The 25169-nt window shown below is 34.0% G+C and overlaps 1 protein-coding gene, 1 long non-coding RNA gene and 2 pseudogenes across 4 annotated transcripts in view; 2 read left to right on the top strand and 2 right to left on the bottom strand.

Moving 5' to 3' along the window:
* LOC143567481 (uncharacterized) overlaps positions 1-25169 on the bottom strand; it is a 167077-nt gene that overhangs the window by 71203 nt on the left and 70705 nt on the right. The window lies entirely within an intron of this gene.
* On the top strand, positions 1226-5263 carry LOC143568920 (putative galactinol--sucrose galactosyltransferase 6). Of its 2 annotated transcripts, none has more exons than XM_077054955.1 (4): positions 1226-1419; positions 2815-4127; positions 4199-4408; positions 4493-5263. In XM_077054955.1, the coding sequence occupies exons 1-4, from the start codon at positions 1258-1260 to the stop codon at positions 5226-5228; spliced, it is 2421 nt and encodes an 806-aa protein (XP_076911070.1). In that variant the 5' UTR covers positions 1226-1257; the 3' UTR covers positions 5229-5263. The 2 variants fall into 2 exon arrangements, with proteins under 2 accessions (XP_076911070.1, XP_076911074.1); XM_077054959.1 differs by having other exon boundaries at positions 1271-1419; positions 2737-4127.
* Positions 5695-9201, bottom strand: LOC143568934 (zinc finger BED domain-containing protein DAYSLEEPER pseudogene; annotated as a pseudogene). Its single transcript, XR_013141650.1, has 2 exons — positions 9043-9201; positions 5695-7783 (listed from the first exon to the last, which is right to left on the bottom strand). The product of XR_013141650.1 is annotated as a zinc finger BED domain-containing protein DAYSLEEPER pseudogene (transcript).
* Positions 21104-22170, top strand: LOC143567461 (calmodulin-like protein 3 pseudogene; annotated as a pseudogene).

A 25169-nucleotide genomic window follows, 5' to 3' on the forward strand; every position in this document is an offset into this window, starting at 1 on the left:
AATAACACAATATTAACTGTGAGACGACTATAAACGAATGAACACACACGCTTTAAATTTGATAATATACGTCAAATCCTAAAAAGTTTTAAATATATGTTAGGGAAATCAAATCATCCCGTTAATAAAATGTGTGAATTAATAACATCCATGTTCATGCGTTTTGAAACTAAGAAACAAAATAAAATTAATACGATAAAATTAGAGAAAAAATTTCTAAGTTAAAACCGAAACTTCATACCTTACAACTCCGATAACTCAAATGGATTAAAAGCTATGCTTGTTTCACGCTAAAGTTTCTTCTAGCATTTTTTCCTTTATTTAACTATTCATTAGTATACTTACTTTTATATCGTCTTTGTACCAAATGAAATTTCACCTAGATGAGTAATGAACTATACATACAAATATAAAAGAATATTGGTTTTAAATTATCTTAGCTATATCTTATTGGAAAATAACAGTCATAATTTCACTCTTGTCTGGTAGCAGTTCCAACTAAAGATACATTGCTTATTATAGCCCGCGACTAACGGAGGACTAACTTCGTTAGTTACAGGTTGCCGTAAAAACGTTTTTGGCCGGAACACTCACATTTTTCCCTAGAAAACTCAACTTTTTTATCCTAAACATCTTTGTAACATTTGATCGGACCTTGATAAATATTTTTTTTAGTAAAAGTCCCAGTTATTGAGCCACCGTTGGAACCCTCACTAACAGCCAAACCCTAGAACCACCGTCGGAATCGGTTGGTGATACTCAAGTGATGGTGGTCAGTTGGTTGTGAGTCGGTTGTTGTTGTTGTTGGTGGTGTTCAAGTTGATTTTTCCAGCAAAAAGTGTGAGTTTTTCGGACAAAAATGTATTTCCGACGACCTGCAGCCAACAGAGTTAGTCTTCAGTTAGTCGTTGACCATTATAAATAATACACCTTTAATTGAAATTGTCATCAGCCAAAAGTGAAATTAAGACTGTTATTTATCAATAAAACATGATTGGAATTATTTAATACCAATATGTCAGATATAAAATATGTTCATACTTCATATAACTTTCAGAACATGACATTAATGTTTTCTAACTACAAGAAAATAAAACAAAACACAAGGGGGGTAACACAACAAATCCTAGAACCACAAGGGCCACATTTAAAAAACATTTCCAATTGGCAACGTTAACAACTCAGATCCTACAAGACAGATAATATAATAACAACATTAATTAATAACAATAAAAAGCTGCTAAAAATCTTCAAACAATGGCGATACAAACACACAACTTGTTATTCAATCACACTTCATCATCCCACCTTATAAATAATAATCGTTTCATCCCACTTTTAATCCCATCATTCACCAAATTCACTCTCAATTCTTCAAAACATAATATTAATATTACATCCATTTCATCTTCTAATCAGGTACATTTTATTTCCATTAATTCCAGTTTTTTTCCAATCATTTAACCAAAATTTGTAGACTCAAGCCCGGCCCGGAGGGTAGTCGGGCTTCAGCTGATGGCTGTAGTGGCGGACCCATGAATTATTTTAATGGGAGGCGACACGGGGCTTAACCATATAATTTTAAGGAGGCGATCGGGAGTTTTGTGTTTAAATAACACTAGTTTTTTTTAAAAGGGCAGCTGGCCCACAAATATAACAAAAAGGTCCACCCCTAGGCCTGTAAACGAATCGAATGAACACGAACAAGGGTATCTTCGTGTTCGTTCAGTTAAGTTTATACGAATACGAACGCTTATCGGACAAATGCTTGTGTTCATGTTTGTTCGTTTAAAAAATTTTAGAAATGAACATGTTTGCTTATGTTTGTTGATTTAAAATCTAAACGTACAGTTCACGAACATAAATAAACATAATTTAATAAAGATAAACAAACGTATATGAGCATACGTGAACTAACACAAACCAACAAGTATAAAACATATTAGGGTGACGTAATTTGTAAAATAAAAATAATATTTAATTCTTTTCTTTTAACATGTAAGCGAACACGAACGAACATAAACATAGATTAATGAATAAATATTCACGAACATTAATAAATGAATGAACGAAACATGTTTTCATGTTCGTTCGTTTAGTTAAATGAACACAATAATGTATATATGTGTGAACCCTCGGGTGGGCAAAAGTAAAATTGCACTAATTTTGACGTTATTTTACTAATCTCGTGAAAATAACGTTAAAAGTGGCGGAAGGTTAATCAGGCATCATGTGGTGGTGTTGATAGCCGAAAGACAAGGGCACATGCACCGATCAGCCGGTGTCCCGATGATTGAGTGCTATGTGCCTTATGTCCAAGGCTTGATGCAAAACTACTATCGAGCCGGGGGTCTCACCGGAAGCAGCCTCTCTATCCCTATGGGATAGAGGTAAGGCTGTCTACATCTTACCCTCCTCAGACCCTACCATAGCATTGCTATTGGTGGGATATACTGAGTACGATGATGATGATGATGAACACAAACTTTTTGTTCATGTTCGTTCGTTTATTAAAGGAACAAACATAAACAAACTTCCGACTGATGCTGAGGGCCCGTTATCGAGAACGGTTCAAAATTTTTGAAATTTATATATATAAAAAGTTTTGTAATCAATATATATTTTTTACATTTAGTGACAACTGATGAGCCCATTTTGTATGTATATAGAGCCTTTTTTATAACTAGTTATTTGATAAATTTTCTTAATATATATAACACTCTTTTTTTAGTAGAGTCCGTGGCACCCGAAATCTCAGAGACGACCCTGTTTGCAGTCAGATTAACACAGTTCCATTGATTTGATTGATCACAGAACAAAGAATCAGTATTGCATAATATCAAAGAAGTGAATAAAATGACAATTGGTCCAGTGGTTCAAATTTCGGGCAGGCGATTGACGGTTAAGGACCAAACAATATTAACCAACGTGTCGGAAAAGATTGTAACTTCATCGGGTTCAGAATCAGGTCAGGACGGGGCTTTTATCGGTGCGGTTTTTGAGGAAGAAAGTAGTCGGCACGTGGTGTCGCTTGGGCGGCTTCACGATGTCCGGTTCATGGCTTGTTTTCGGTTTAAGTTATGGTGGATGGCTCAGAAAATGGGAAGTAAAGGAAGTGAAATACCAAATGAAACACAGTTTTTATTAATGGAAACAGTTGGAGAAAGTGAGAAACTTTATGTTGTTTTTTTGCCGTTAATTGACGGGTCGTTTCGAGCTTGTCTCCAGGGAAATACTGGAGACGAGCTCGAGGTTTGTGTCGAGAGTGGTGATCTCGACACTAAAGGGTCTGTTTTTACACACATGGTTTACATGGGTTTAGGAACAGACCCTTTTAGTACAATCACGGATGCAGTTAACAGAGTTAAACTGCATCTGAAGTCGTTCAAGCAGCGGGAAGATAAAAAGCTTCCCGGGATTGTTGATTATTTCGGGTGGTGCACGTGGGACGCGTTTTACCAAGACGTGACTCAAGAAGGTGTCAAGTCGGGGTTAAAAAGTTTAGCCGACGGTGGGACCCCCGCGAAGTTTGTGATCATCGACGACGGGTGGCAGTCCGTCGGATCAGACGATAAAAAGATTACCGAGTCCGAAGAATCACAGCCGTTGATGAGGCTGACGGGGATTAAAGAAAACGAAAAGTTCCAAAACGAGGATGACCCGACACTCGGGATCAAGAACATAGTAAACATAGCGAAAAATGTATATGGTTTGAAATACGTGTACGTGTGGCACGCGATTGTCGGGTACTGGGGTGGGGTCCGCCCCGGGGCGGAGGGTATGGAGGAATACGGGTCGTTGATGAAATATCCAAACGCGTCGAAAGGGGTTATATCAAACGATCCCGTGTGGAAAACCGATATGTTGGTAACACAAGGTTTGGGGCTAATGAACCCGAAAAAGGTGTTCAAGTTTTATGACAATTTACACGGGTACCTGGCTGCAGCCGGTGTTGATGGGGTCAAAGTCGATGTTCAATGTATATTGGAGACGCTCGGGTCCGGGTTAGGTGGTCGGGTAGCACTAACGCAACAGTATCATCAAGCTCTTGATGCATCTATTGCTCGAAATTTTCCCGATAACGGGTGCATTGCGTGTATGAGCCATAACACAGATGCTCTTTACTGGTAAATATCAACACTTTATTTGTACATATGTATTATATATTTGAGTACTTATAGATCTTATTTTTAATTAGTTCTCAACAAACCGCGGTGGTTCGGGCTTCTGATGACTTCTACCCTCGTGATCCCGTATCACACACGATACATATTGCAGCCGTGGCTTATAACAGCGTGTTTCTTGGAGAATTTATGCAGCCCGACTGGGATATGTTCCATTCGCTTCATCCTGCAGCCGAGTACCATGCATCCGCTAGGGCCATCAGTGGTGGTCCTATATACGTGAGGTAATAATATTGCGGGTTGGTTAACATCCCAAAAACGAGCCAAAGTCAAAACGAATAATTTATTTATTTTTATTTGTTTTACAGTGATGCTCCAGGGAAGCATAACTTTGATCTTTTGAAGAAACTTGTGTTGCCTGATGGTTCTGTGCTTCGGGCCCGGTTACCGGGTAGGCCCACTAAGGATTGCCTGTTTGTTGACCCGACCCGTGATGGTGTTAGTTTGTTAAAAATATGGAACATGAACAAGTACACTGGAGTCATTGGTGTTTACAACTGTCAAGGGGCTGCTTGGAACGCCAATGAGCGAAAAAACACCTTTCATGAAACCCGACCCGACGCAGTAACCGGAGCCATCAACGGCAATGACGTGCACCTCATTGCTGATGCTGCAGTGGGGCCCGGTTGGTCTGGTGATTGCGTGATGTACCGTCACCATACGCAAGATGTTATCGTTTTACCTCACGGGGCAAGTCTTCCAGTTTCGTTACATGTTCTTGAGCATGAGGTTTTTACGGTTACGCCTGTTAAGGTTTTGGGGTCCGGGTTTAAGTTTGGCCCGTTAGGACTTATTGACATGTTTAATTCTGGTGGGGCGATTGATGGGTTAGAGTACACGGTTGAAGGTGGTTCGGTGATTGTGTCTATGATGGTTAAGGGGTGTGGACGGTTTGGTGCATACTCGAAGACCAAGCCCAAAAGGTGCACGATTGGGTCAAGTGAGGTTGAGTCGGTATATGATTCAGAATCTGGGCTGGTGGTCGTAAACTTGAGTCGTATGCCCGGGGAGGACCAGTGTCATGATATTAAGATTCATTTATGAATTATTTAGTATGATATAGAAGATTGATTGTGTTATTGAAGTGATGTAGTTGATTTCTTATTTTTGAGCTTAATACTTGTAACTGCACAACATTATTACTAGTTTAATAAAAGATTCACTAAACATATAGGTTACATAACAATTATAATATATATAATTATATATAAATGTATATAAATAAATTAACTAAATAAATAACAAATAATAAATGAGCCAAACATGAGCATTAAAGATGAAGCTCAAAACAAGCTCGAGCTCTCGAAACTTAAACGCGTTGAGCCAAAGGGGTGCTTTTCAAAACCAAAATAAGCATCATGTCAAAATAAGAAAACAAAATTATTAAGCTTGACAAATCTAAACTCTTTTCCCATGTCCAGAAACACAACTAAAAACACTCATATTAACCAAAGTTACTAATAAGTTATTATTACCATACCATGCACAATATAAATTAACACAGAAAGAAAACAGCAAACACCAAACTCCCACCTTAAATCGGAAACTCCATCTTCACAAGCGGGTCCACACTCTCGGTCGGTTGGAACTGCATCCAATCCTTAGCACAGAAAAGCGCCTCGACAGTCTCGGGCCTCAAAGAGGCCCGATAACGGTCCATCTCGTTCACAGTGGTGTCAAAAACCGACCCGGGGGAAACAGTAGAGACGGGAATAGTCAATATATCATGAGCCATCTTCGACAGTGTCGGGTACTTAACCTTGTTCAACTTCCACCACCCCATAACATCAAACTCATGAATCCGAGGCAAAAGCGACTCTTCCAAATACTGGTCCAACTCTGACTTTGACTGTTGACTTGTACTCTCCATAATATAAACATCAAAATCCGTTAGCCCGAGCCCATTACTTACCCCACCCGAACCGTCTACTTTTGGTTCACTCGCACCACCATTCACATGTTCAACAAAAGCAGGTGTAAGTGGCAACGGAAGCGCCACGTATTCCAAAAAGAGCTCATGAACACCTTCATCCACAACTTTAATATAACTTGAAGCGTCATCCCCGTAAATCTTTGTAAAACTAAAATCAACCAACTTCATTTTAAACCGAGGGTCCATAACAACCGCAATCGCTAAAACCAAACAACTGTTTTTCCAATATTTATCAAAACTTTCCAGCATCGGTTTCGTTAAGGCCTTAATTTCATTATCTTCACTTGTGGATGCACGCGATAGCTCCAACTGAAGCTTCCACGCTTCGTGAAAAAACGTATTAGCGGTCGGAACACTTGCTGATGTCAGCAGACTCGCGGTATTATAAAGCAGCTTCAAATACGTGCAAAGGTTCTCTATAACCTTCCATTCTTTAACACTTAACGCTTCATTGTAATCAGGATCTAAAGTATCTAAACAAGAAAACACTTCTTTTAACTCTAAAGCTGCTAACAACATTTCATAAGTCGTGTTCCATTGTGTCTGATCATCGAGTACTAACGTTTTAGCACTCATTACTTGAAGCTGTTGCTTTAACGCAAGAAATTTCTCCTCCAACGATTCAGATGTTTTCACATACTTCACACAGTCTCTGATCTTTTTAACCGTTTCTTGAACCGCATTTAACGCCTCTTGTGCGATACCTGTTAAAGATCTAGCAAAACAACTTGTAAGAAGTAACTGACCGTTAAGGATGCTCGGGCTCTTCTCGGAAAGCAAATTTCTAAGACTAGTAAGCCCACTCTCACTAACCGGCTGGTTTATAGTAAGTGTGAATAACTTTCCCTCCAAATTCCAATCGGATAAACAATCAGATACCGCGTGGCTGAAAGCAGAATCAGACTCGGGATACGGTTCCATCACGACGTTTAATAACTTTTTGTGTAGTTTCCAGTCACTGTCAATGAACTGACTCGTTACAAAAACGTACCCAGTTGTGTGGTGTGAGTTCCAGAGGTCTAGACTTAAACAAACCCGACCCGGCATTGATTCAATCAGTTTGTGAATAGATTGTTTTTCTCTTAGATAAGTTGCTACACAGTCGCCTTGGACCGTGTTAAAGTTAACCATGTTGAAATTGGGCTGCAAGTTATGCACAAACGCCATGAACCCGGCGTGTTCAACCATGTGAAGCGGGTAGTCGTGAAGTATGATCATTCGAGCCATTTCTTGGCGACAAGAGTCGGGGTTAAACACAGAGTAATTGACAGTCGGGCTTTTGTACCGTCTTTTGGGTGTAGTGCCATTGGTGGGGCCCTTTTTGGGGGTTACCGAGTCGTTGTTGCGAAGAACAACAGCACAGCCGCCTTTAGCAATGTGGCGCTTTAAATGACTCGTTCCTGCAACTTTGGAACCCGTGCTGTATGCGAATGATTGATTGCACTGTTTACAACACGCTCGTCTAACTCCCTCACCGACATTCTCGATCGTGAAATATTCCCACACGATCGATTTCTTCTTCCTGCGTTTCGAAGGTTGCGCGTCTACTTCTACGTCGACGTCTACATCATTCATTTGTGTGTCCAAATACTCTGGCTGCATATCTATGCTAATCAATGCATTACTTTCAGTTGGATCAGTCTCCATGTGTCACTAACAAAATCACCTGATTCATAAGTACATATAAGTTTAAAAGATTATAACTTTGTAACTTTATAACACATTTAACGAATCAATAAAAAGCCTAATAATCAAAAGTCTGAATTCACAAATTTATGTATCACTGACAGTAACCATAACCAAATGGTCGGTTAATCATATTTATCCAACCATAACCGATCACTTTTGTTGGTTATGGTTAATTTTTTCGGTTTGTGGTTCGGTTTCGCTCACTCCCAGCTTGTGATCTTAAAATTCAATTAGACATAACATTATCGTAACCATAACCAACTGGTCGGTTAATCATATTCACTTAACCATAACCAACTGGTAGGTTCATATTCACTTAACCATAACCAACTGGTAGGTTCGTATTCACTTAACCATAACCAACCGGTTTCGTCGGTTATGGTTAAATTTTTCAACTAAAGGTTCGGTTTTTAGTTCCAGTTCGGTTTTGCTCACTACTATGATTCTGAGAGCTTGTGATCTTAATATTCATTTAGACAAAAAAAATATCATCACCATAATTGAATGGTCGGTTAATCATATTCACTTAACCATAACTGATCAATTTTCTTAGTTATGGTTAAAATTTTCAATTAAAATTTCAATTTTTAGTTGCGATTCGGTTTTGTTCACCACTATGAGTCAGCTTGTGATCTTAATATTCAATTATATATCATCACCATAACTGAATGGTCGATCAATCATATTCACTTGACCATAACCGATCAATTTTCTCGGTTATGGTTAAAATTTTCAATTAAAGTTTCAATTTTTAGTTGCAGTTCGGTTTTGCTCACTCATACTACAAGTCAACTTGTGATCTTAAAACTCAATCAAACAAAAACTTAACACAACCATAACCGAATAGTCGGTTAATCATATTCGCTTAACCATAACCGATCAGTTACGTCAAATCATTCCAAGTTTCCAGTTAAAGTTCTGTTTTTTCTCACCCTATGAGTCACCTTATCATCTTAAAACTCAATTAGTTGATAAAAACAATCAATTTAACCAGATCTAGGGTTTCATCATCATAATCGTCCAAAGTAGGGATAAAAACAAATAGTCAAAATTGACGAAGACACAACAAGAATTACAATCAATAAACAATAATCAACACTCCCACGATTCAATTACATAAGTTAATCAAGTCAATTGAAACGAAAGACGAGTCACAATTAGAATTAGGGTTAGGGTTTATAATAATATCAATAATAAGAAATAATAATAATAATAATAATAATTAAATATATATACCGTAAGAAAGAGCTGAAGGTGATGAAGCCTGTAATCGTGATCCAGAAAGAAGCTTGGAGAAGGTGGATCGGACTGGGCTTGAAACTGGACTATTGGAATCAATGGAATAATAATAAGGGGAAAAAGATAATAATAATAATAAGAGACGATGGACTTTTGAGATCCAATAAATATGTAGGTAGCGTGCGTGTGTAATAGGCGGAGGCAGCCAGCCCACCACTTGTTTTATTATTATTAGGGTTGGGTTTAATTGCTCTAAAATCTGAAGAAAAATATTTACTTGCCTTATTTTTACCTAGGGTTGTAATCGAGCCGAGCAAGGGTAGGATGAGTGTTTTCGGTACCGGTACTGATTTGGTACCTTTGGTATCGAATAAGTACCAAGTTTTGAGTTTTTGGTACAGGTATGGTACTGGTACTTGTACCATATATTTTTAAATTTTCGGGATGGATCGAGATTTTCAGGATCAGTACCGGTACAATATCGAGTTCATTCCTAAGTTAGGGTGAGCTCGGGCTTGAGCTTGAACTTGAGTGAGCTAGCTTAAGTTTGCCTTTTTACCGAGTTGAAAAATGAAGCTTGAATTCGGGTCGTTTAAAACTTGATCTCATTATTGTTTTTAAATTTTTTTTATGCAGATATTGACATATAAAAGACATAAATATAACTTTTAATATCATTTTTTATAAAATTTATAAACTATAGAATTAAAAACATTATTGTTTTTATTATTATTTTTATAAGGTTTTGAAGATCGAGTGATACAATGTATGTATTGATTTTAATATTATTTTGGTATGTTATTATTGTTATTTTTATTACATGTATTGAAATTTTAGAGTTTAATCTAAACAAGCCGAGCAAAGACCGAGCCACTAGTTGAGTTGAACCGGCTCGTTCAAATTCAAGCGAGCTTCGACCTAACCACGAATTTCTTGAACAACCCTATTCCACCAACAACTTCAAAGTTGAAACCGTATCTTATATCTTTTGTTTAGATGTATGTAACTACTTTGTTCTTAGTTTATTTAATTTCTACAAGGTCTCTTCCAAATTAATATCACAATTGGATTGAGAATTACACGGGTTTGACACGTATACGACTCGTTTAACCCGAATATCGTTATTTTTTTTCATTTTTGCATATTAATTTTATTTTACTTTTTAAATTGGTATAAAATACACATAAAATACATGAAACCAATGGGTTGATCGGGTCAACCAACGAGTCCATCAGCACGAACATAAGTTGTTTGGCTAAATATGTTCACATGTATGACTTGAAACTAATTCAAATTGTTTATATTAAACCCACAAATTTTATGTTTTCATGTTCTTCATAAATTAGCATCCCTAGTATTCCGGTATCATCTAATTAAAAAGAGAATAGAGCATATTTGATATTGAGTTTGAAAACAATTTATTGGCTTTTTCAAAAACCAATTAGTTAGAAGATGTTTGGTCATTACAAAAATCTCTTTTATTTTAGTTTTTGAAAGGGTAAAAAACAATTTTTTAAAAACCTCAAATCATGACTTTTGAAAAAGCTAATAAGCTGTTTTTAAACTCAATCTCAAACATGTTTAAAAATAAGTATTTCTCAAAAGGCTCATAAACTCCTTTAATACAAGGATATAGTTAAATTATGGCTACTTGTTGCACCCACATTTTTAAGACCGTAAAGAGTTATGTTGTGGAAATAGCTCCCAACCTTTTAATAACCAACCACGTAAAAATATTATTCATACTTTATAAATACAAGAAAAATATATGCAACATTGTAAACAAATACATATACAAAATTTGTATAATGTTATAAAATCTATACATATGTTGGCTACGTGTAGAAAGTTTATAATGCGTGGGTAAATTTATGTGAAAGTAAACATTTAAAAAATATGGACAAATTAATTAAAAGGGTGTTTGGGATTCCTTATTTTACCTTTTTATAATTTATTCAAGACATAAGTTATAAGTTATAAAGTTGTAAATTATACCTTTTATACTCATAAAATCTAACTTTTCTTAAACACCTAATAACTTATAACTCATAAATTATAAGTTATACGGAACTAAAATAAGAAATCCCAAACACCAGTGAATGATTTACATGCACGATTCACATACGCATAAGCATTTCATGTAAGAATTAGAAATTTTTAACAATATTACTAATTATAGAGAAAAAATATATTCTTGATATATTTAAATTTATTCATTTTATATTCTTGCAATAATTTAGTTATTTTAGCAAAACTTCCATACTCACTCTTTCTTGTCATTCCAACACCAAAAAGTAATTGGTGTCCAATCTCATTTCTCCATCCTTCATCTTTATCTTTGTGGCCAAAAAAATTATATCAAGATGTTGGACCATTTATACTCATGATCCGTAGTTTTAAACCTAGCTTTTTGACTATGCTTATTGCATAAAAGCATAACAAAAAAAAGAAAACAAATTGAGACTAAAAAGGGAAAATACATATCTTGACCGGGGTCATCGATCTTGCATGGAAAATCCATATGTTTCAATAAATAAATATAATACATATAAAAAAACTTATAAAAAAATCATCTTTTTGACAATATGGGTGATTGAACCAAAAGTGACTTCAAAAACTTTGAATTTGTCACTTATGTTTAACTTTAATCCAACATTACAACTAAAGATGTGGAGTTTGTACCCCTCTTGAGTTAAAGCATACACATTATATATAACAATATGTTGTATGATTCCATAAAGATTTTCTTGATCCCTACAAAAAATATAAATTAAGAATTGAAAACTTAACCTTTTTTTTTCCTTTTAATTATAGAGAATAAACTAATCATTTGTTTGATATTTGTAATTTAACATACCGATGAAGATCGGTTTTTGAACAGCGTACACATAATTTCATTGAAGACGATTTCTTTGAACCAAAATCTAAGCATTCGTCTAACAGAAGATAGACCTTTATCGACAAATAATGATACATTTTATGATCTTGTTAACAAAGATCAAGTAATTAATGTTCTGGATTTTAATTAAAAGTTATAGTTGTAGTGGATGGTCCTTTTGATTCGTACCTGTAAGAAAAGTGATGATCCAAGAAATAAATTAAAAAAAAAAGATTTGATCTTTTAGGCAATACAAATTTCACCAAGGCAAAATATAACGTACAGTTCCTTTTGACATTTTGGTGCCTTTTTTAAACAATACATGGTGAAAACACTTATCACACCACATACTATTTCACTTTTTTAAAATTTTAACATGAACTGAAGATCAAAATCCAATTACCCATTCAAAAAACTAGTTCGTTCTATTTCAGAAAATCAACTAAAATTAAACACAAGTGAGGATAATAATTTGGCAAATATGCATTGGATGTATATATGTAAGAGCTTATGCTAAAAAATAATTAACCGTTGTACATGAATGAATGAATAAATTGTTACAACTTTTTATACCGGCCACGTATAAGAAAAACAACAAATTAACGTGTATCAAGTATATATAAATCATACTATAGCATATGCATTAGCAAGGTCTTGAGAGAGAGTGATGGCTGACGAAACAAATTAACCTTACATCTATCATGACAGAAAAGCTACTCCCACCGAATTCACGTATATGGCTTTACCAGGGCGAACTTAAAATTTGCCGAGCCCGGACCAACTAGCTTGGTTATATGTGTACTAATTGGCCCGTCCGATCTAGAACCAGCCAACCACACCCACCGGTAAGTGGGAAGTTTTATTTTTTATTTGTGCAACCTAATTATTAATTAATTTTCTTAACAAGTAATTAACCCTTGTAATCACTTCACTCTCTTGATCGACTTCAAGTCTTCAAGTATGCAATTTGTTTTCATCCTTATTTCTTTCTCAAAGCTTTATAGTAATAGTTTGTATGTTTTCTTGATCAAGTATGTGGACCAATCGATCAACACTTTATTTTGAAACGGATAAAATTATATATTTTTTGAAACCTCAATTATTTATCACTTTTTAGATCTTAAGAACTAGTTAGTTTATCATTGTCACACTCACATACCTATTAAGCACACAATACACAAATAAATAATTCACTCTATATGATATTTAATACATCAACTTACAAAACATATAATTGTATTTATTTAAATTTTTACTCCTTTTAGCGTCTACAGGGGCTTAGACAGGTTTTGGGAAATGGGTTCGGTCGAACCCGTACAAATTTATTTTTAGTGTTATATATTCATGTATTTTGACATCGAATCCGTAGAAAACCCAAACTCAAGTGATAGACAAACGGTCGCTCGTCCATTGAAATTTTCCGAACCCGTAGAAAATAATTCTTGACTACGCCACTGAGCGTCTAATTTAAGTATGTATAACATAATATATAGATGAATAATGGATCATATGTTCTTAATTAAAGAAGTATTGTACATGTAAGTTTGGGTTAATCAAGTACTTAGTTAATGACACTATAAATCAATAAACAAATTTAACTAATACACTTTAAGAACACATGAACAAGAAAGATAGAGGTGAGATACATACCATGCAAAATAAGATCAGATCTGTTGTCAGTTGTTGTGGTTATTGATTCTCTCTCTATCTTCCCACAGCTTTATTGAACTGCAAAGATTCATGAAGCCAAAAACACAAAGACAGAGATCCCATAGATCAAGATTGAATATTCATGCAGTTCAAGAAAGCTGTGGAAGAACAGAAGGAGCATCATTTTTCAAGATTCTTGTAACCCTAATCAGCCTTCTTGAGATCACACAGTTTGTGTGTGTGTGTGGTCTCATGTGAAACATATATAGAAGGGCTGTTGAGTTGAAGTGAAGTGGAGAGAAAGAGGTAGTATATATATACATATATAAGGGAATTAGGTTATTATTTTTTACTATCAATCCCAAGAAGAATATTGGGTACAACACAACTCTGATCTGATCATACCCCACCTTCTTTCCAAGTTTCCAACCTCCTCTCAATTTTTTCATGTGTACTAGTTTAAAAAATTGATATAATATTTCCATGGTGTCAAAGTAATTGTAATATTTAAGGGAATTAGGTTGGGTTTCCGATGTTATGTTGTAGTGGTAAGAAAGCTTGGGTTTTTCAATGGATACTTAAGTTTAAATCTCACTAACAACATTTTGGAGGGATATATGTGGCTCAATGAAGGAAGACTGAGATCTTTATGATCTCCAGTTTGATCATGAGGGTGTCCGGGTTTTACCACCAGCGGGCCTTCGGGCGGGTAGGTTTTTCCCGAAACTGGAGATAACTTGGAGACGCTTAAGGGCTCCGTGCGGCTGGGTTGAGCCAGCTGGCGCTGAACTTTTGTCGTTGGGTCACCCCGTACGGAGTACCTAGGCAATTATGTTTTTGTTGGCCGTTAAAAAAATGAAATATTTATGATTTACGTTTCTTCAAAAAATAATAGTTATGTTGTTCATAAAAAATATATATTAAGTGTTTGTCATAAAGTGTAGGGGCTATTATTGTAAACTTCTAAAGGGGTTGTTCGGTCATTATTGTAATGTTAGCGTAGTTGGTTAGAGTTAGTTAATCTCAACTGATTTGGAGGTTTTAATGTTCGTTAATCACAATTGAGAGTTAATCGTTTTCATTCTTGTTAATTTAATTCGTTTGGCCTTTTTTGTTTAGTGTTTGATTGGACAGTTGAGTTCCAATTTCAACAATTGATATTAGAGTTTCGTTACAACTCACAATCAAAGAATTAAAGGTAATTTAAGTTGGTCTTGTTGATGTTCTGGCCGAAGAGGCTAGGTTACCGGTAACACTTACCGATAAGGAGAAGAAAGACATATTAGAGGGAAGCGCATAGTGCTATAATTCTAAGCCTTGATAAGTGTTAGGGGAGGTATCGAAGGAAACTAGTGCTGTCGGGATTTGGTCAAAGTAGGAAGGTCTGTATATCATCAAATCGCTAGCAAATAGTTTGTAATTCAAGAAGATATTATAACCGTTTCACATGGCTCCTAGTAAGTCTCTAAAAGATTCGTATTTGATAAGTTCAAAAATTGACTCCTAATATATATTGATGAATGATGATATTGATGATCTGGATGAGGAAGATCAGGCTATAATCTTTCTTACGTCTTTGTCTCATCCCTATGAACATTTCGTTGTCACTCTCATGCGTGGAAGAGAAACATTGCCAATGGAAGAAGTATTCGCTACTTTAAACTCGAAAGAGTTTACAAAGAGAAATGATGTTCAAGAAGAATTTGGGGAGTGTGTGTTTGTTCGGAAAGATCCGGACAAAGGAATTCTAAATTAGTGTTTAATAGATATCTAAGTCCAATCCAAGTGCAAAAGAAGGTATTTCACCTATAACTATATTATGAGAAACACCATAAGAGGGAATCTTCAAAAAGAAATAAGGATAAGAAGAAGAAGAAGAATCAATATAACTCACCATTTGAAGGGTTTACGTATGGTTATGACTATGGGTGCAAAAGAGCCAAGTAATTCCAGAGCCATTCGAGATCGGCTCATTAAAAGCTCGAATCAAACTGGGCTTAAATTAGCCCAAGCTCGAGACTTAAAACATGTGCGTTTAGAACTACATATCAGAAGCTCAAGTCAGCTTAGAGCCTAAACTAGCCTATTATATGTATATAATAATTTGTATTCAATGTATTAAATATATATTTATATAACAATAGTTATTATATATAAATTTTTGACAAAAATAACTACATATTATATATTATGTTATATATATATATATAGAAATCATAGCTGAAATGTGTATAAAATCAATTAATTAAACGTGTTTATAAATTAAAAAAGAGTCAAGCCCGAGCCTAGTTCAAATTTGAAAAAACGTTTCTTGAGCCAAGCTCGAGCTAAGCTCTGAAAAAAAAAGTTATTACAAGTTGCTTTTTTGGGTTATTAGTTATGTAATTTACTTTTTTGATTTAATGCTAGAAAATTCTGACTTCATGTGTTTGGCAAGTGTGGTGTTGCAGCCATGAAATCAGAGATTTCCCTACTGGTGGATGAATAAATTTTTTCTGACGAATAACATGCATGTAAATCAATTTTATGACTAGTGCAATGCATGTGTTGTACTTTTATATATTTGTTTGCATTCTGTCTTTATTGTTGTATAATACAAAGGTCTCTGTGTACCATCCTATATGTGGCCATATACCAAACTTTTTTTATTTAGGTAATTAAATTTAAATAATTCAAATTATAATTTAGTGATAACAATAATAATTCATATTTACAATTTAAACTATGACCCTTTTTACTTACACTTTTGTTGTTAAAGGCGGTCCACTCACGTAATCTTCGTAGAGTTACACTTGATTTCTATTGATTTTTCCTTCAAAGATGGTTACGAGAGAATAGTAAAACATGTCTTTTATGTGAGTAAAAGAGAGTAACAAAGAACCCGGGGAGTTATCATTAAAATCAATGTAATAAGCTTTGTAGCCACCGATTTGAACCCAAATGAGTTATGAAGGTTGAGAATATCCTTGACCGACACTACATGCATGTATCACAACGAGAATTTAGCTCAATAGTATTAAGATCATAAGATGGTTCAAATATTATAGTAGGCATGTTATGACTTAGGTGGCTTTAGGAGTAATTAAAAAAAATAGCATATGTTAAGCTCAAAACTTGTAATTAGTGAAAAACTAATATTTTTGTTTACTATACTTAATGGAACTTGGGAAAAGCAAATTAACAAAAATAAAATTTAATAACATTAAACCGAAAACATAAATCTAATATTACGTTAAACTATAAGAAAATATAAGTCCTCATATTTAAACTTTATCCATGTCGTATACAAACAAAATTAAAAGTATATTTTGATTTATCTTTAATCAGCTCATGTTTCCACAGCCGTATAATATGTTGGTGTTTACACATCTTTGTGTTTTAACCTCATTTGTTTTATGTAAAATATATAGACTAGATGAATTACCAAAAAAATATATATATACAAATTAATTTATCTAAGACAAATTCCTTCTAAAACCACTGATTTAAAACACAAATTAATTTGAATTTATTTTCCTCCAACGATACAATACTAATTGAAAGCTAACCTTGTTAGTTTTTATAACGTGAACTACTTATTTGACGAAAAACTAGCGGGGTTATTTAACGACATAATTAGTCAACGTTATCAAAAGGTCAATGAGTTAACTTTTAATTAGTATGAGATCGCTTGAGGACAATATGTTCAAAGTTATGATGGCTTTTGAGAGTTGGTATCAATCTCGATCAATAAGTCAAGGTTTAGATTATTAAAATTCAAATTCTCATAAATAAAATTAGATAAATTTATCAAGTCATATGTCAAATTAAAAAATAAATAAATAAAGTAGGCATTATTATAAGCTAAAAAAATAAAATCAAAGTGGTGATGGGCAGAGATCTGGAATGTTTTCTGCAAATGCACCCCACTAGAAGGGCCATCAGATTTGTGATTGAATGCCCAAGTGATGAAAGAAACAAATCACATAAAATCAAGATCATACATTACTATAGTGGGGAAAAAGATTCTCCTTTTAACGATAAATCCCCTTGCATGGGATTTTACCTCCCATATTTTAATACATTTGGTTTCCTAGTTTCGGAGGCTATGAATTTTATAACCAGGGTTCAACGAGTCGTGCATGTGTTTTAGCCCTCAGACCTATAACTTTGTTTTTAGTAGGTTTTCTATTCAAAAAGAGGTTACGGTGCAACTTGTTGTCTGTTTACCTTTCACTTATTGTAATCATTTTAAATTAAAGGAAACTTGGGTTAACCTCGATTTGTTTATCTTAAAACAATTATTAATTACTTCCAGCTTGGTACTTAGTAAATCAAACCTTCTAGGCTAGCCTAGTTGATTATGAGAATAAAGATAAAAACAAGGCTTCCTTTGAGAGGTCATTGGTTCAAATGCGAGCCAAAATTGGAGGTTTTATCATGCATGTGTTACGTTAGAGAGGGTTTCAACTCTTGTGGTGATGCAACTTGTATCAAGTGACATCAGGGGAGAAGGTTTCTCGGAGGACGTGGGGAGGACCTAGGAACCAAGGTTATGCTCTTCGGGAGAAACTCTATGAAATTTCCAAACGTAGTTGGCTGCTACGACCACCCAGTCATACCGTAGACAGTCGTTTAAAAAAAATAAAATTAGTAAATCATATATTTTAAACGGAATTTCATAAACTTAATGTTTACGGAATCCTTTTTCTCAATTCTATATTTCAAACTATTTATTTGATCTAGCAAACAACTAAACATCTTATTCCAATCTTCTTATTCGTCATAAACTAATTGACAGGATTTGTGAAGGCTCACAAGTCATCATGAATCAACCACTTTTACCCTACAAAAGGACATTTGGTCACAAGAAATTAGGTGTGTTAAGAGTATGTATGGTGGTTTAACTAAAAGGTAGTGTCAAATATCAAATCATTGTCACGCAGGTATGAGGATTCTTACTAACTTTTCCCTTAGAAACACATAAGGATATTACAAACAAGGTTTAACACATTGATTTTTTTAAGTATTCTCATTTAAATATCTTAGTTTATTTAATCTGAAAATTTACTGCAGTCTTGTCTCTTTTAGGGGGTGTTTGGGATTCCTTATTTTACTTCATTATAACTTTTCATTAAGTTAATAAGTTACATAAGTCTAACTTATAGAACTTTTCCTCTCACAATATAAGAAATCCCAAACACCTTATTACCTCTTAAAAAGTTTATAAGTTATAAGTTGATAAAAATAAGCAATCCCATACACCCCTTAGCCTCTTAGCTACTAACTTTTATGCGTAACGGTTTGCTTACTTCTTTTTTATCGATTGAACAGACTTACTAATTTTACAAAATTCAAGTAGTATAGGTTCAAACTGAATAAATGAGCATCGCATAAGCCCAATTAGGCCCACATATGTAATAGACCACTTAGGCCCTTACTGAAAGCGGCAAAGCCCATGCTTAAGTCCACACTGATTTCAAAGAACCTATGCCTATCATCTCAAGATTCAAAGGCGAATGCATTATGCCAATATCAATCTCAAGTACTTTTAGTTGATTTTTTTTTATGAAAACAATGATATGTGATTCTTGAGATACGTTTTGACCGATTACTCAACCCGCATGTATATTGTTACTTCTTCCCGTGATCACTTTCCGTCGTGAAAATAAGTATTGGTTTATTTTGAGAGATAAGTACGAAAGTAAAAGAGCATACCTATAGAGAATAGAGCTGATGTCAATGATTACGTCCTTGGTCCCCACTTGGTGAAACGGGCTAACGAAATTTGATAGTGACATGTGTTCTCATTGGTTCAGGGAAAATATGTTGTTTGTCCTCATATGAGCTAACGATGGGTCGTTATACATACGACACCGGACCTGGGTCCTATTAGACGAATCGGGTCATTCCTCTTTATATAATGTATATCTTGTATATGTTATATTTCAAAATAATTGTCATTACTTAATATAGGAGAAAAATGAACAATATATAAGATGCTAGTTGACAATATTGTTTGGGACTACAAGACCACGTAAGATGGTAATTGAAAGTATTGTTTGGGTACTAGAATTCAAAATGCAATATTGATTGACAAAATGCTATTTTAAATTTTCAATAATATAATTGTTTATTTTAATATATTATATTATATTTATATAAATTATCTTCTAATTCAAGTCTACACAAAGTCTCCCTTTACCTTTGGAATATGATACCCACCCCTACTTGTGCAATGAGATATGCTTTTTCCATTTAGCATCAACTTTATTTTAATTATTAAATACCATAAAATATTGAAGTCATTGTTATATAAATTAATCACACTTTATAAATATAATATAACATCTTTCCTTATTATATTCTCTCTTTATTAAAAAAGGAGAGGTAGCTTTGCATCTCACGACAATGTCATTATCACTAACACAACGCGTTTATGAATGTCCACGTTTTATAAAATATTATCCATCTTATAATATAATTATAATATAAGTTTAATTGGTAGGAGTAATAAAATTATTATTCACTTATACTAAAAATGTATAAATATAGTGTGAAATGTTCTCTCTGAATAAAACATAAAACTATTGTGTTTGCTTATACATAGAGGTTAAAGTTATGATGGTTGTGTTCAATTAGTTAAACAAGTGAACACTAACAGAGCTTCTGTTCGTTTAGTTGTGTTCTTGAACGTTCAATAATATATTCATGAGTGTTCGCTCATGTTGTTTTGTATATGTTGTTCATGAATGTTCTTTGTACATCTATTATTTTATCTAAACATTTTATATTCTTTAATTTAACATATCAAAATAAGATAATAAACCATACTCTCAAATTGTTTTTGCATTGTTTTCATTTCCTTTCTCATTATTCATATCGATGAATACATCTATCTCAATCTCTAAGTTTCATCGATTTTATTTGTGTTCATGAACCCTTCGTAAACACATTCATGTATTTAATGATCGAATGAACACGAACATAAAACCATGTTTGATAAGTGCTTGTGAACACATTATTTTCTTAACAAACGAACATGAACAAGATCATGTTCGGTTGATTTGTACATGTTTTATCTAAACATTTTATATTCTTTAATTTATTACCCCTAACATAAAATATGAAATCATATTCTCACATTTTATATTCTTTAATTTATGTTCGATCTCAATCTCTAGACTTTGTCGATTTTATTTGTGTTCAATGGTGTTCGTGAACTGTTCATGAGCACATTCATTTCCTCGATAAACGAACACGGACATAAAATCATGTTCAGTAAGTGTTGATGAACCATTCGTGAACACATTATTTTCTTAACAGACATAAATAAGGTCTGGTTCATGTTCGTTTGGTTTGTTTACAGCGTGGATAAAATATCTTTCTTTTTATTGAAATTTAATATTTAAAATTCGACTTTTCTGTTATTTCAGTTTACGCGTTTTGTGGGCTCTAACTCGTGACTCATCACGCAAAGAATTTAATTTATTATACCTAACTTATAAAGTAAAGTACAAACTAATAAATAAACAAAATAAAATATCAAGTAACGCGTGAAAGCGAGCACACTTCTTTACTCATTGTCAATTCATCCAATAAACACACAACTCTGTTTCATTGCACCTTCTTCAGGTGATATTAATCTATGGCTATATTAACCATTGTTGTTCTTGTCTTTCTTTTCATAATTGGCCTTTTTTCGACTCTTTTCGGTATACCCACAAAGAAAGTTGCCACTTTATTTCGGTTCGAGTCCTCACCGGATCCAAATCTAATCAAGAATCAAGAACCGGTCAATAACAAGGTGATCATGACCAAAAGAGGGAGTTTTGGGTCAGTTTCAAGTGAACGAAAAGCGGAATTAAAGAGCGTTTTCGCAACTTTTGATAAAAATAAAGATGGGTTCATCACAAAACAAGAGTTATGTGACTCTTTAAAGAATATTGGGATATCAACTAGTGAATTGGATGTGTTGGAGATGGTTCAAAGGGTTGATGTGAACGGCGATGGGTTGATCGATTTCGATGAGTTTTGTGAGCTTTTCGAGTCCATGATGAGCCGAGAAGGCGAAGATGGGAGTTATAAGGGTGATGGGAATGTTGTGCATGAAGATAGTGATTTGAAAGATGCTTTTGATGTGTTTGATGGGGATAAGAATGGGCTTATAAGTGTTGAAGAGTTGGGGTTGGTTTTGGATTCATTAGGGTTTAAGGAAGGTAAAAAGTTGGAGGATTGTAAGAAGATGATAAGTAAAGTGGATATTGATGGTGATGGGATGATTAATTTTCAAGAGTTTAAGAATATGATGAAGAATGGTGTTAATCTTATTCCGATTTCTTAAATCTTATATAACGCGATAACATAAGAGTTAGGTGTTTGAAGCTGGGAAAATGTATAGTGTAGTGTTTGGTTTGATTCATCCTTGTCTTTGATGATTTAAGTGCCTTTAAGTGTAATGGTACTAGTGTTTAACTTTTTTTTTTTTTTGATGTAGTTGAACAAGTTTAATGGGGTTTTATGTTGTTTAATGGGTTGATTATTGTATTGTACAAAGAGTTAAATCAAGTAATCATAAGTTTGAAGCTAGACAATCTCAAAAAGTACATGTTTGGACTTGTTACACTTGTACCATACATTGAACTAAAATGATGGTGGCATGCCCCTTTGACAGAATATAATATTTTTGCTGCTAATGTGTACATGCTTGACTCTTAAGTTCCGTACTAATTATTTTGTTGACTTTATATCAATATGAATTCCCTTATTTTAATTAAGACTTAATAGAATGTTGATACAAGGGTGATGGTTAATACTTGAATCTTGCGGTCTTTTGTTCAAAATCTATCTCATGTGGTTTTCTCACAGTGATAAGTTTTCTTTTTAATAGTGTTTTTGGGTGAGTTCAGACTGAACCGTCAAAATCAGTATGGACAACTGACATATTGTTTTACGAAGGTTTACTCTGGTATTGAGGATAGTTTCAAATGACGTTAAAAATAGATTAATAGAATGTTGGTACTAACCTTGTCGGAGATAAATGGAAGCGTACATGAGTCGAGCTGTGTGTGTGCCACTCTAGATCAGCTCGCTAAAATAATTGAATGAAGCGTTAACAAGCCCAGCCTGAAATATCTTTGTAGTGGTCCTAGTGGACTTAAACTAGTGAGCCTTGCTTTAGTGGAAGACATAATAATGGGCTGTAGTGAATTAGTGGGCTTTTGCTTTATTGGAATTCAACACGTTAATACTTAAGATAATTACCACTTAGTTTAACTTTTTTTTTCTGGATTTAACCGCATTTACAAAAAACTATATAGAAGTTATTATTTATAATTTATATGATCTATTTAATAAGAGCGATTAGTTGATCTAATATTAAAAAATTATTTTTAATGTTTACTTAAATCACTCAATGGCTCTTTTGAACTATAAAGTTTTATTATTAATCTTAATTTGTGAATTACTTTAAGAAATAGTATTATTTTTTTTTAAATTGAGCGAAGTAAATGAAACATAGATCTTGATTATATATTTTAAATTTAACATATACTATCTAAGGTAATATTGGTGAATGTTAATAACATGTTACAATCATATAATTGTTAACACTAATAAAACTAATGAGGTTAAGAGTGTATTATAGTTTGTTTGAACTTTGAAGGGGTCATAATTTATCAAGACCCGTTCAAACGACATACGATTGCCACATAATTTCACGTGAGCCTTCATCACGACCATTCAACACCCAAACGTAGTCGATTTCCAGTCATCTCTTGAGTTTTTGATCAAAACGTTATCGGGCTGGGGTATGTTCACGATTTCAGGATACACTTAGTGCCTTGTAACTTTGTTGACATGTTATCACAGGCTTTGCACGTCGCATGCAACTAAATTAGTGGCTTGTAGCTATGTACTTGTGGGTGACGCTTGGTGTCCGTCCTAACTTGATATTTTGGGGGTGACGCTTGTTGATATAGCATGCGGTTGACCCGAAAGTATTAACTTACGACTGACACTAATGATAAAGTTGCATCTGTCGTGCAAAGCCTATGAAGACACAACAACAAAGTTACACGTTACAAGCACTAAGTGTAACTTGAAATTGTGACCACAAATACACAACCCAACCCGACCTGACCCAATAACGTTTTGATCACAAAACATCAAGACATGCATGACTCAAAATCGATCATGTTCATGTATTAAATGGTTGCGACCATGTTCATGTATTAAACGGCTACATCGTTTGAACAGGTCTCGACAAATAATTGTGTGCATTAATAATATATGACAAGAACAAGTCTTTTGTTGATTAAACCAAAATAACAAACTAGAACCTTTTCCAAGCAATACAAAACAATACCTAATTCAAACAACAAACAATATGTTAAACAACAAACATAGTTACATACGTCAAAACAAATTACTCCAAGTTCGGCTACATATATTTTCTTAATATTTTTAGACAACTAGCGTTCTATAATTAATCACCAAGATGTACAACAAATTTTCTTGAATGGACCAAATTCAAACATAAATTTGCTTCAAATCCGATTATGAAATATAACCAAATCGTCATTTGCCACGTATCATTACACGTATAAGTCCAACCAGTGGTTTAAAAACCAGTTTATACCTGTTGCCGCTCACTAGCCTGGTAAACTGGGCGAACAGTTTATTGCTTAAAACATTGGTAGTACTGGTTGTACCATTGGTAATTTGGTATCGGTTTAAGCCCAAGGTAAAACTTTGGGTTTAGACTTTAATCCGAAAACTTTTAATGGTCCATCCATTAACCATCTCCCGATTTCAAGTTTTAACCATCAATTTACTATCTACTTTCGACCAATTTACCATTGAATTGAATTGCTCTCAATATCTCCATCGAGCAACTTTTGGGTTTTTGTTGGATTATTTATGATTACAAAACTTTTGGATTATTTCTTTAATCATGGAATCCGAATTATATACTTTTGAATTAATTTTAAGTTGAAGACTTGAAATTGTATTTTTATGAAATCACGTAGTTAGCTAGTTAACCCGTTTAATCGCCCGATGCAACCTAGTATAACCGGTTGTCCCGTTTTTAAACCAATCCATATACAACAAACTTTCTTGAATGGACCAAAATCCAAAATAAAAATATTAAATTTGTTTCTATATAACGAAAGAAGTCATCCAAATTTCAAAAAAAAAAAATCCGCTTTTAAAGTACCAACAAATTGGAACTCGCCATGTGTCATATACACATATAACTTAATAACACCCTCTTTCGCACCTCACCATAACAATCAAGAACCCTACTAAATCAACAGTCAATATTTCAACCATCCAACACACCCAAAAAATTCTATTCCACGTGGCAGTTTCTTATTTGTCATTCACTACCTTTATATTTAATATTTTGTACCAGTTGTACTTAACCATACCCCAAACTAAAATCACATTCTCTGACAGCTTCCATGTTTCAAAATGTAAATGTTGATTTCAATGTTGATTCTATATAACATATGCATAACCAAAACGACCTAAAATCGCTTTAGGTTTTTCTTTATTATTATAAAACAACTTCTTATTGAAAAAAGGTATGTTATTTCGTTTCTTCGTCATCTTT

This window comes from Bidens hawaiensis, unplaced genomic scaffold, assembly GCF_021521415.1.
Source record: "Bidens hawaiensis isolate Kalapana, Puna unplaced genomic scaffold, B.hawaiensis_p1.1 tig00001236_1, whole genome shotgun sequence".
NCBI lineage: Eukaryota > Viridiplantae > Streptophyta > Magnoliopsida > Asterales > Asteraceae > Bidens > Bidens hawaiensis.